This window comes from Chiloscyllium punctatum, chromosome 18 (genome assembly GCF_047496795.1).
Source record: "Chiloscyllium punctatum isolate Juve2018m chromosome 18, sChiPun1.3, whole genome shotgun sequence".
Taxonomy (NCBI): domain Eukaryota; kingdom Metazoa; phylum Chordata; class Chondrichthyes; order Orectolobiformes; family Hemiscylliidae; genus Chiloscyllium; species Chiloscyllium punctatum.
In genome coordinates, this window is record NC_092756.1 from 89,369,584 (window position 1) to 89,383,376 (window position 13,793).

Genomic DNA, 13,793 nt, shown 5'->3' on the forward strand with positions numbered 1-13,793 from the left:
CAAAGGACTGAGCAATGAAGGCAAATGTGTCAAACACCGTTTTAACCACCCTGTCTATATGTCCTTGAGCAACATAGAATTTCAATATGTTCCACATGAACGTATCATTTATTAAGTTTTATGGTAATGTAGTTTTGAATTTCTGGGCTTCAACATAACCACAACATTTAAGATATGTAGTCATCTAATTTCTCAACTCGTTAAGGATATTATCTTGTTACTGGTTGACATGAATAGAATCGCAGAATTATTATGGTGCAGAACAAGGCCATTCAGTCCATCGTGTTTGCACTGGTTATTCAAACGAGCATTGTTATATAGTGCCAGCCTTCTACTGTTCTCCCATACCCTTGCATATTATTTCTGTACAAATAACCATCCAGTGTCCTCTCGAATTTCTCAATTGGACCTGCCTCCACCATGCTTCGAGCTAATGCATTTCAGACCCTAACCACTCACTGCGAAAAAGATTTTTCGTTTTGTCACATTTGCTCTTTTTGTAAATCACTTTAAATCTTTGTTGTCTTGTTCTCGTTCCTTTTTACAAGCAGGTATTTATCCACTCTATCAAACCGGCTCATGATTTTGACAACCTCTGCCAGATCCTCCTAGCCTTCTCTCCAAAGAGACAAGTCCCAATTTCTTCAATCCGTGCTCAACTGAAGTTTCTCATCCCCGGGACAATACTTGCAAACTGCTTCCCCACTTTTTCCAATGCACACTCCTCTTCTTGTAATTTGCCCAAAACTGCACAGAAACTCTACCAATATCACACTTAGCTTATTTTTATATTTCCTTCTACTGCTGGCATTTTTTGGTGTTCCCACTATGCAAAGAGTACTCGTTTTAACAGTTCTGACATTTCCTTATTTAAAAATAGGAGCGTGAATAAGTTATTCAGACTTTATTACCCATTCTATTATCGTCATCTTGGACCCATATTCACCAGAACACAATTTTTCTTGATATACTTGGAAAATCTCTGAAGAGATAGCAAAGCCAACAGTAGAAATTTTGAGGTTGCACTGATGTTGTATTGCAACATATACTACTTGAATATTGCCTACTGTGTAGGTTTAGCTATTGCGTCTCAGCCCTGTTTAAGGTGGTCCATTTATTTCTCATCCTTTTGAGGTTTACCTTTGTGAGTCATGATTCTCCCCCTCAACGCAACTTGATTGCATCCATCTATCTCTGGAGATGATGACTTCTGCTGGCTAAATGTCATTTCTGGATTCAGTCTGTGTTCTAGCTGGAGAAGTCGATTCATGAATGGCAGTCCCTTTAACACCCAGTGCAGATGAATAGTGTTGACCTATGATTGTCCAAGTTTTTTTTGCCTTTTGCCGATTCTCTCTTCCATCATTCATTCATTTCTTTTGTCTTCTGCTTATTCCAAGCTATTTTTGATCTCTTGTCTCCAAGCACTCTAGTTAGCAGTGAAGACTTCGCATGTATCAACTCTGACCATGGTCAACTTGCGGTCCTGCTTGAGGACATCCTTGCATCCTAGGCTGAGCAACCTGTTGACCTTATGCCAATGGCAAGCTCACCATAACACTCGTCTTTCATGGTGAGACCATCATTTACTCAGTTCTTGTGACCCAGCCAATGGAGTCACTGTTGATCCTGGGGCAGTATTGGGATTCCTGCTCATTGTTGGACTTTCCTGTTTGATTCCCTATTCTTCCAGAAGATGCCCAAAATTGGTTGGAGGCAGTAGAGTTGCTTTTCCTGCCTTGCAGAGGTGTGCTGTTGTTTCACACTCAACTTCTGAGCTTTGCCATGATAACTGCAGTCTTGATAATCCTGCTGCTGGTTTTGTGATCAAAGGAAATGTTTCTGGTAGCCGTTCCAAGATATGCGAGGATGCCGACTTTGTGAGGTGGTCACTTTTGACAGAAGGTGGAGTCTCTACCTCCTGGCCTTAACTTTGGGCTAAGTTTAATCGTCAGTCCAAATGCCTTACAGGCCAGGCCCAGTCTGTTGCAGATGAATCTCAGTACAGGATGCCACCCCAGTGTCATCAGCAAACAACAGCTCACACATTAGAATGATATATGCTTTGGTCTTGGTGTGTAGTCTTGCAAAGTTGAAACACTCCAACATAATACCAAATTTATTCATATTATCATCACTATTCTCAATAATATTCCTTCACTGAGGTTGTTAATTCATTTCTCTATGTGCAGTACTAACTTTATCCCTTTCCACATATTGGACAGTGAACTCCTCCTAATAATTTGCAAGAGTTTTCAGATTAATCTGCTTTTGCCAGTCTCCAAAAAATTCAAAGCTTCTGTTGTAACCTCATCTCTTCCACTTGTTTCCCCTCCCATCTCTGTAGTTTCTGCACATCCTTGAGTCAGATCTGTAGTCAACTGTCCGCAGAGTGTTGTAGTTTTTCCTGTCCTTTTGTTCTACCTAAACTCTTGCTCCTGTACATTAATTCTTCCCATGAAGCCCTATCTCCTCACAGCTGTCACAGTGCCTTACAAGCAATATTGCTATTCTTCCTCCTTTCCTGATTCAGTCCTGTAGCCTGGAACATTTAGTTCCCTATCAAGCCAAGCTTCTAACCAGGTGTTTATAATGGCTACCTTTATGCTAAAATACAAACCCATTTCTTTATTTCTTATGCTACATACTTTGTGTACTTTTATTTAGGGTAACTGTCTCCCCACACCCATTCATTCCATCAGTTTCTGGTGGTATGCTTCTCTCGCTGCCTGACCTGTGTAATGTTATTCCAGCTGTTTAATGTGTTTTTGTTTTTTTTGCAATGCCTTTAATTGGTATTTTACTATGACTTCCTCTCATGTTCCCAGGCTATTTATAATCTTTACCTCTTTTTATATTCTGAGTTTTGTCCCTGATCTTCATAAGTATTTCATTAGGTTGCAGCGTTGTTGTTTAATCTCTGGGACCTTGATTCAACTCAGTGCAGAGGGAGGAGTCCATGAAGGACCCCTCGCTGTGTGCTGTTCTGTATCCTCAGCAAAGCCATTTTGCGCAGTCTGAACATTGAGGCTTTGCTGGCGCTGATTCATCAATCTCTTTCAAAGCGCCACCAAGAGGCGCAGGAGAGTAGGAATGGAGCTCTTGGCTGACTGCAACTGAATAAGTTAAATTCCAATTTTATTTCACAGGATTTGAGGCTCTTTACCAGAGCTTTGAGGATTGCGTTGTACCCGTTCATGATGGGGTCATTGGTGACTGAATAAGTGGCACTCTGCTTTCACAGCCTGGGATTGAGATTTTGTCTGGAGGTGGAGTGGAGTTGTATTCTGAGATTCCACCTTTTATTTTTGGTGAACTTCAAGTTGAAGATGTCAGGACTGCTACCTCGCTCTCCCTACTGCCACTACTAAGGAAGGAGGTGGTATCTCGTCAGAGCAGTGTTTGAGTCCTGTACCTGCATCATGCCTGGCCCTTGAGAGCTTCAGACCTTTTGTGGAGGTGTTTTGGGTAGAGGCTATTATGCTGCTTAACCAGATTAGCAAAGGAATGATTCGCCTGTCAAATAAAAACCAAGTGTTGTGACTGCTGGAGATCTAAAATAAAAACAGTGGTGTAGAAACTCAGCACTTTTAGAGTCAGTCAGCACGGAAACAGACCCTTCAGTCCAACCAGTCCATGCTGACCACAAGCCCAAACTAAACTAAACTTCTGGCAGTATCTGTGGAGGAAGAAACAAAGTTAAGGTTTCTAATCTGACATAACTCTTCTTTGGAACTCCGAATGGATACTGTTCAACTTGCTGAGTTTATCCAGCACTTAATTTTTATTAAGTAAAAGGAACAGGAGTTGGACTTTGAGCCCCTTGAGCCTTATTCTTTTAGGATTTGTCAGGCTACTGTATTCACATTGTTTTCTGCTTTCTCGCGCAAGACCAGCTCCTATTGGCCCATCTCAAAATGCCCTTGTCATTAGCTTAGTCACTATGCTGATCAATATCTTTCTAATACTTATCGTCTCATCTTCTAGAGGAGGAGTGACCATATGTACACAACATCAAAATGGCAGAAGCACAGCAGCCTGTTCCCATTTGATTTGCCTTAATTTCCTGAGCGAGCTGAGATCCATTTATTGTCAGCTGCTCATATATTCAATGCTGGAGCAGTTGCAAACAAATTCCAAAGATTCTCAACTCTCAAACTGAGGAAATTTCTCCTCATTTCAGTTCTAAATCATCAGCCCCTATCCTAGTGCTCCACTCTGGGTGTCTATCCTATCAAGTCCCTTCAGGATCCTCTTTTTCCAGTGTGATCACCTGAACTTGAAGGCACATCGCTGCAACGATATAAGACTTAACCCGGCAGGTAGAGGAATAGTTTGAGACCTCTTCCTTATCTCCATTTGCCTTGCACAGTTCACCATTCTGTCTCCAAATGGTTGTCTATTCCTGGCTGCTTTGTTGCTTCAGTGAGCTATCCAGAGGTTTATACTGACAACTGCTGTTGATTAAACTGCAGTCCCTTCCAGACTACTGACTGCCCTCCACACTTCAAGGCTCAGTCCAGTGACATTGAGGATGAATTAATCTGGCACTTCAGTTAATGCAGTGCATTTTATACCTGGAGAGTGATGTTGGTCCTTCAGTAAGAGACTGTGTTTATTCTTCTGCTCCCTTTCAGAACCATCCATCTACCCTGGCCGAGAAGTGGTAAATAGTCACTGCTGGTTCCTGGTGGCTGGCCATAAAGGGAGGAGTGAGAGAGGCATTTCCTCCTTGACCTAGAATAGATGCCCTTCCTTTGTGAGTCAGCTTTGTCTCACTGGTAGCAGGCCTGCCCCGAGCCAGCAGGCTGTGGTGGTTCAAGCCTCACTCTAGAACGCTTGAACACAAACATCCAAGCAGGTGCTGCTCCGATGGAGGTGCGAACTTTGAAATGAGATGATAAGCTGAACGCCTCCCCGTCGGGTGGATTTAAAAGCAGCCCTGCCACTATTTCAAAGCAGTACAGCTGTGTTCTCTCACTGGTGCCCTGGTTAATTTGTCGCACAATCAACATCACTTCAGACAAATTATCTGCTGTTTTCACATGCTATTGAAGCTCAATGCATGCAAATTGACTGCTGTATTTCCCACTGCACAGCACTTCCGTTGACTGTGGGAATGTTTTAGGACTTCTGTGGTGATGAAAAGCTCAATATAAATGTAAGGTCAATCTTTCACGCTTCATGAATCTCTGCGTGACATGGCTGTGATTGGAAAAAGTGAACTTCCCTACAGCCTCCGACTGTACGTGTTGCAGCTTTTGTTTCTAACCTCTGCTGCAGAGCAAACGTATGACAGCCCTTGCAGTACAGGCAAGGTCCGTGTCCCCACCCATCCTCTCCAGTGCAGTGGAACATCATCAGAGCATTGATGGTTGAATAAAGACGTAGTAGTCCATCTTGCCCCTCCCAAGCAATGGGAGTAACTGATGTCGTGTATTTTGCTCTTCACCTCACTCAAAATGCCGTGCTGTCCTGGAGTTAGTGAAAAACTGGTCTAAAAGCACAGATCGATTTGATGGGAAGCATTTGGGAGAGTTTTCTGTGTCCCATCCACGCAGTTGCAGGAAGTCACAATGACCCTTAATTTCCTGAGTACCTCTTTGTAAAAGGTAAAGTCCACCCCAAGCAAGAACATTCTGTCTCTCGCTTGAAGTGATTAGGTGAACTGGAGGCCGCTGTACAAATTGCATGGTGTCCACCGTTTCCCAGTTTAGGGAACCACTACTTGGTCTTTAAACTTGGTCTGACTGTATGTAATGTTGAAATTGTGAACCCCCACCTCACCTCACCCCACCCCCATTCCTCCTCATCCATCTAACTGGAACAAGCTACCGGCTGGAGCACAGTATGCATCCACTGTCACTTTATGAACCTAATTGATTCATCAAATTGATTAATCGGTGTGGTTTGTAATAGTCAAAGAGTGAGGAGAGGACCTGATTATGTCACTCCCGGACATAATCCCGGACATGTGGCTCTTTGGAGCGGCTGCAGGGAATGGTCTTCAGATTGATGGGTTTTTTAAAAAAAAAGTCACCTGCTGAAATATTGGAATCGCAGCTCCCTCTGATGGTTCAGTTAGTAAAGACCGAACCTTAATGAGCTGTGCAGACCAACAAATCAGAGCTGCAGGTTCCAATCTGCGTTAGGTTTGTATTCTCATCTGGGGTTATAGTAAAGGTACAATTCTCTTTGCTGACTATGTGCTAAGGCAGTGAAATACGCCATGTTTGTGTTCCACATAATGGAAAATATGTCTGCGTATCTAGATGTCAAAAGAGGACACACTGCTGCTGCCACCACAATCATTGGGAAAGGTGGAGGCCATTCAGCTCTTGAGTCTGTTCTGCTATTCACTTACATCATGGTTGGTCTATATCTCCACTCCATCCCACCGACCTAGCTTCCAGACTGTGCCACTCAAGGTCAGGCCGTGTCTGTTGACAGAGAAACTGAACTGACATTTCAGGTTGATGGCAAAATCAATGTTCTAACAAAAATTAATTGACCTGAAATCTGAGCACTGTTCCTTTCACAGGGTATTTTTGAGTATTATCCAGTCCTTCAATTTTGAATTTTACATTGACCTGAGAGGTTTTTTTTTGAGGGAAAGTTCAAAATTTTGTTTTAACTCTATGAAGAAATGCTTCCTAAATTATGAATTAGGAGCATGAATAAGCCGAGCAGTAAGATTGTGTTTGTGTTTCAAGTTTCACATCCCCATCCACCCTGATAACTTTAATTTCATGATAAGCATGAGAATTGATCTTCCCGCACTTTAAGAAAAAATGCAATGACCCCCTCCTCCTCCTCCACCTTCTGAGGCAGAAGGTTTCAAAGTTGTGCAAGCTTCAGAGAAAAATGTTCTCCCTATCTGAAAAGGTGATGTCTAATCTCTAAACATTGCCATCTACTTCCGAGCAGACTTCCAAGAGGAAACATCCTTTCCTTGCCCACCTTTTAAAGATTATTCAGAATCCTATATACTTCAATTAATCAATACCTCATTGCTCGTACCTTTGAGTACAGGAGCTGGTGGGGCCTCTTCTGGAATAATGTCCAGTTCTGCTCACCCTGTTATAGAAAGGATATCAATAAGCTGGAGAGGGTTCAGAAGAGATTTACCAGGCTGTTGCCAGGAATGGAGGGTTAGAGTTAGAGGAGGAGGCTGGGACATTTCTACACTGGCGTGCAAGACATTGAGGGATGTAGATAAAGGTGAATGGCAGGTGTCTTCCATATGGTGCAGGATTTCAAGACTAGGGGATATGTTTTTAAGGTGAGAGGAGAGAGAATTTAAAAAAGACATGAAGGGGCAGTTTTTTTTCACGCAGGATGGTTCATGTGTGAAATGAATCTCCAGTGGAAGTGATTGATGCAGGTACAGTTACAATGGCTAAAAGACATTTAGTTAAGTACATGCATAAGGAATGTGTGCAGGGAAATGGGCCAAGCGCAAAGAGGTGGAAGCAGTTTAGTTTGGGATTATGGTCAGCATGGTCTGGTTGGACCGAAGTCTGTATGTGCGGTATGACTCTTAAGTCATTCCTCACTTTTTAAAAAGATTCCAATAAAACAAGCCTGGTTTTAGATTAGATTAGATTCCCTACAGTATGGAAACTCCCTTCGGCCCAACCAGTCCACACCGACCCTTCAAAGAGTAACCCACCCAGACCCATTTCCCTCTGACTAATGCACTTAACACTATGGGGCAATTTAGCATGGCCAATTCAACTGACCTACACATCTTTGGACTGTGGGAGGAAACCGGAGCACCCGGAGGAAACCCACGCAGACACTGGGAGAATGTGCAAACTCCACACAGACAGTTGCCCGAGGTGGGTGTCGAACCTGGGCCTCTGGTGGTTTGTGCACCCTTTCCCCAAGGCAAGCTGCTCATGCCAGGTATCAACCTAGTAAAGCTTCTCTGAATTGCCTCCAATGAATACTTTGTTCTGTGCCAGCCAGTCAAATCTCTATGGGGTAAAAACAATGACTGCAGATGCTGGAAACCAGATTCTGGATTAGTGGTGCTGGAAGAGCACAGCAGTTCAGGCAGCATCCAAATAGCTTCGAAATCGACGTTTCGGGCAAAAGCCCTTCATCATCTCTATCCCTGCTAGTACCATCTATAGTACGAGTTCCTACATTGCTTTCCTTTTATATGGAACTTGGATTTCTCAAAGGCATTTTAAAAATATAATACATCCACAGTCTCCCCTTTATCCACAGTAAATTCCATATCTTTAGTGATCTCTGATAAATTATTAAACATGATTTCTCTTTTACAAAACTATGCTGACTCTTCCTGATTGCCTTGAATGTTTTAAGTGCCCGGCTATAACCTTGTTAATCATTGACTCCAGTGGCAAAGTCAAGCTGAACAATTTGTAGTTTCCTGTTTTCTGCCTCTATCCCGACGTTGAAGAGGGGAATTATATTTGCCACCTTCCAGTCTGACTGAATCTTTGGAAGATTTACAGCCAACCTCCGTGATCATCCATTTTAAAGCAAGGGACCAGGGACATGTCAGCCTGTATCTCTTATCAGTTTGCTCATTACCCCTTCACTGGTGAATGGCATTTCACCAAGATTCCCTCTTCCTTCCACCTCCTGATTTATAGCTGTTACTGGAATAAATACTGTAATCACATAGTGTAGACAGAAGCAAAAAATTTCCTCATGACCTCTTATTAGCAGCATTGTCACTCTCTAGTGCAACAATCCTCGTTTTATTTACTCCTTTCCTTTCAAATACTTGTAGAACGTCACACTGGACATTCTACATCAAATGCATTGCCAACATCCTCAGTATAGACTTGGGTGGATTGGCCATGTTAAATTGCTCAGTGTCCAGGGGTGTACAGGATTGGTGAATTAGCCATGGGAAACGCAGGGTTACTGCGATTGGGTAGCAGGGTGAGTCTGGATGGGATGCTTTTCGGAGTGCTGGTGTGCACTTGTTGGGCCAAGTGGCCTGTTTTCACACTGGAGTGATTCTAGACTGAAGTTGAAGTAGGATACTGGTAATGAGTTTGAACCGTTCGCACAGACCCACCTTGCAGTGGGAGTCAGTATGTCAAGGAAAGCTTGTTGGGGGTTGAAGCTGTGTCAGAATTTGTGCCTTTCTGTTTAAATCACATTTCTTCTTCTGTAGGTAACACCACAGAGAACGACAAGGAAAGTGCTTCTCGGTGCATCCCTGAATGGAAACCCCCTCCTCTCCTCCGCCTCCTCCCGGATTGTCCCAGTCCGGGTACGGGAGCTGGTCTCTTCACTCTCTGCTGATCGGCTGGGCATTGCCGTGAAAGCCATCAAGACTTCACCTTCCCGGGGGCAAATCTCTGGGCTGCACTGATTCGACAAAGATTGAGGGGGTGGGTGGGAGGGAGGGTGGGTGGCATGGAGAGGGAGGGAGGGAGGGGGTGAGGCTTATTATAAACCAGCAATACGATATGTGTAACTCAGCTCATGGAATCCAAGGAGAGAATTCTGTATAACGAAAGGTATACAGGTGAAGCAGTATGCTCCAGTGCTGCACCCGTTGTAACAAAGGCGAGTTTGAAAAGAGGGGATATGTTCTCTCTCTAATATTGGGGGGGTGGGGGGGAGTGGAGAACAAGGTGGGCAGTGGAATTAAATATTTTTCTTTGAATTTATCTTGCAAAGATAGGCTCTTGGTGTAGAGATCTTATGGATTCATGCCTCAACTGCTTCCCCTTCCCACCCCCTGCCCCCCACCCCCCAACAAATCACCACAAAAACACGCAGTTTGATAAATGAAAACCATACTGAGAATCAGACAACAGTTTTACACCTTCCTTTCAGATCCAAGTCTGAACCAGATTAATGAGGGAGTAGGGATCTCTGTAATCAGTTAAGGGACCCAAAGATACATCTACTGGTTGGGTCTCAATCTCTAATGATTAATGGGATTTCTTTTCATTCATTTTTTGGTTCTTGAAGCCATGTGACCAGAAGTTTGGGGGATCTCCATAAGTCACAAAGCACCCCAGCTCTCTTATTTACAGTCCGAGGGGTCTGTTTGGGGCGATTGGCATTAAATGCTGGACAGATTCTCGTTTTCTCGAACTTCCGCAGAATGTAACAGGGACAGAGTTGCACTCACAAAAGGTGAGCATATATGGGCTTCTTAATCTTGCCATAATGTACATTAATCGTAATGCCAGTAAAACTCAAATGAGGGAGCCCAACTACCCCCCCCCCAAAAAAAAGGTCACTTACTGTATGTGCTACACAATAAGCTTTTGAATTCAATCTGCAAAGCGATTGCGGTTAAAACCTGAGCATACACACAGTGTCATCAGGAATTCTTGCCTTGCAAACCCAGAAGTCGCTGCTTGTAAAAGTTTCCAGCTGCCATTGTGTGGATAAGAGTGTGACGCTAAACCAAGGTGTTCCTCTCCTCATTTTGTACAGTGAGCATTGCAATGATTTCAGTTCAGGAGCCATCCTTAAGTTGGATTTGAGACGGTGAGATCCGGCTGTGTGACTTTTTTTTAAAGCCTTCCTTCTGTTCGCTTGAAGCTCTTCCAACTCCTGTTACATTCGAAGAGCGAAGACGAGGAGCAATAAAAGCTGCTGACATCCTGTGCTGCTCCACCACACTTTCTATGGGAGAGAAGCGGGTGGCTATTAATGTTCAGCGTTTATCTGTCAAGTGAGCTATAACCTCCCCACTGTAATGAGGGTGGGGGTTCTGCACTGTAAATAACATCGGCATGGACCGCTGTAAAACTTTGTTCTTGGACTGATGTGAAATACTTCAGCGAGTAACAGCAGTGCAAACACCTTGAAACCCAACCCCAAAGTAGCTGTGATCAAGGCAAATGGTTCACTTTCCTTTTGAAAACTGCTTCACACTATTCAACCAGTTTCTTTCTCGTGCAACTGTTTCAAAACTTTTGGGGTCTTTGATGCCATGAGCTGATCAGTGTTAAATATTAAATGGTGAGTTATCTATATTTTCATATGGAGAAAAAAAAAGAAACTTTTTTTTTGTGCAAAATGATGTTTTAGGAAGAGATGGGCCTACCTTCCACGGTCCAGGATTGGCTGGATTCCAAAAACAGATCTGCGGAGGTTGGGGGGTGGGGGGGGTGAGAGAGAGGAATGGCAGGGTGTCTTTCCAGATGGGCCCAGGCATGTTTTGAGTTGGGGAGGGGGGGGGAGGGGTGGTGGGTTGTCCAATTCCAGCTCCATCCTCTGCTCACTATACCGCTCACAATTGATCACCACTGGGAGTGGGTATTGGAATTTCTTGGGTACGCCCCACCAAGGTTTGCCAGCACTTGGGCAGGGCAGCATGGGTGAATGCTGCATGTTATCATCTGCCCTCCTGCCATCTACAGACCTTGTACCATTAATAAGCACAGACAGTCCAGTCCTTGCCATCTTGAGTGGGGGGATGGGAAAACATCCCGCTCAGGTCAGGAGAGTCGTTAAGAAACTCCTCACCCCCTTCTTGAGGATAAGATGGTCCATCTTTTATCAAACCTCCCTAAAACCACATGGACCTATAGACTGTGGAGAAATTGCACATGTGACCTGCAGTCATTTCTACTGCAGGCCATACATGAACCTCTCCCTGCAAGCGTGCATTAGCAGCTTGGGCTCTGTTGTAGGTGAGCAGTGAGAGTCAATGAGGAGAAAGTATCTCTTGGAAGCAAGCAGCTTAAAAAAATAAACAAGTTTACTCATCATCTAGTTTGTCATCCTGGTACCCCAAACCACACTGTAGCCCAACAACTCTGCACTGGTCTTGGGCAGTGGTGGATTTAGTGGCATTTATTGTAAATGACTCTGAAAGAGTAGGTCTCTTCTGTGATGCAACTTTAGAATACTCTCTGTTACTTTTGAGTCTTGTATATGAGGATACTTAAAGCCAGTAATATGAGGATATTTTTTATCTTTTGTTGGAATATGCTTGTGACACGGCATTCTTGAGTTTCGTGTTGACTTGTAGGCGACTGTTTGAAACTCCCAAGGAGCAGGGGTTAGGTGGTCTGCTGCAGAGGTTCAGAGAGCGAATGCAGCTTATACAGTCAGCACCTCTGCCCAAAGAGGAAAATACATTAATTCTCCATGTTAAGTTTTCTGCTCTCAAACCTGGGTGTGAGATGTCTGAAGCAGTTCATACCTAAGTGCCAGTTTAATTGGCTGGTAAGCCACCAGGTCTAGGAGAATCATTCATTGGAATTTTATGTTGCAGCCACTTGCTGTCCTGCTGTAAAACTCCATTCCTCCCACAAGAGGCAGTCAGTGAGGCGATGTGAATGGTGTACTGACAGCAATCAGCTCACAAGCCATTTACCAATGGTTTGTTTATTCGACATATTGTTTTAAGTCAGCTCCAATATCATGACTGCCGCTGTCATCAACCGAACCTGACTCTCCAGCTGACTAAAAGCCAAAAAAAAACACACTTAGGAGTCATATTTTTTCTGTTTTGAGACAGTTTTCTTAACCTGCTTTACCTCGCATGATAAAGGTGAAGGAGACAAATAACAATCGCGTGACGGATAACGGGTACCAGCTTGTAACTTTGCAAAGGGATTTCAAACGATGCTTTAAACCATGGGAGTGAAGCTTCAACAAGTTGGGTGTCCGAATCCCCCAAGTCACGTTGCTGCCTAGAAATCCTTCCATTTCTCTGTAAGTAATCTATTTATACCATATCTAAAGTTTGATCCCTGACGTCTGCTGTTAACTGAGCTCAGTGAGAGCAGCGGGAGGGATATTTCAAAGTGGAAAGTTCCAGCCAGGGTTTCTGGAAGGTTCACTCTTAACATTTTTTTTCCCTCCCCCCTTTTCTGAGGGTAGGACATTTTTTAGTCATGAGGGATCTCTGTTTCTGACCACCTCGATGAACAGTTGTAATTGTTGCGGGATCACTGATAAAAGTTCAGCCAGCTGAAAAGGAGCCCAGTGCCGTGGACACTGGACGGTAACACACAAGTCAGCATCTGTAATCAGCTCCAGTGCAAGCAGTTTTGAAATCCAGCCAAAAGTGGGTTGAAGTGAGGGGAAATCCCGTCTCTGTTAAGATTATTGATGTTTGAAGTGTGCGGCAAATCGTAATAAAATATAAAACCAGAGCAGGTGTCTGTCTGGCTGATTACTGTTCCCTTTGGTAATGAACACTGAAACGAAAAGGAGATTCTGAGGAGAGAGAGAAAAAAAATCTATGAAAGCATTTTTTTGTTGTAAAAGTAAACGTATATTCTAGGAGAAATGTTATTGTTTATATACCAGAATTGTACAGACTTGAACACGTTAGTAGGGCTGTACAAACCTGACTGTTGTAATAAAATATTCTATCAATTTCAAAGGATTATTGAATATTTAATCTCTCAGTTTGAATATTGCAAGTTGACAATGATCCAAGATCTCACTAGAGTTTGGTTAAAATTATATTGCATTGAAAGGAGGGCATAGAGTGTTGATAGGAGTTGGAGAGTTGAGTGTTTTATTTAAGCTTCATTGATATCTGATACTGTGCAATTTATGTGTTCTCTTGAGACTCCCGTGATGCTGGTTTGAGTAAATCTGTGGTTAAAATATGGGGAGAGTACCTTAGATTTTTATTCTTACTGATTTTTTTTTTGTTTCTTTTTAAAACTCCCTAAGAACCCTGATCATCTGAATCTCAGGTCGAGCAGAAAGATTTCTTCACTTCAAAAGTTGCGAACCTTTGGAACAGTCTACCCCGGCAAGTTTGGGATGTTCCCCAGTTGTACACATCCAAAGGGCCTTCAAAGGAAATGAGT

General features: G+C 43.3%; 1 protein-coding gene across 1 annotated transcript in view; it reads left to right on the forward strand.

The window, feature by feature from the left end:
- The window catches only part of LOC140489298 (serine/threonine-protein phosphatase 6 regulatory subunit 3-like), a 91,617-nt gene extending 82,240 nt beyond the window's left edge, over positions 1–9,377 (forward strand). The window contains exon 23 of the mRNA XM_072588689.1: positions 9,161–9,377. Within this exon, the coding sequence (XP_072444790.1) occupies positions 9,161–9,164 (4 nt within the window). The 3' untranslated portion in view covers positions 9,165–9,377. The remainder of the gene's footprint in view (positions 1–9,160) is intronic.
- Positions 9,378–13,793: the final 4,416 nt, after the last annotated feature.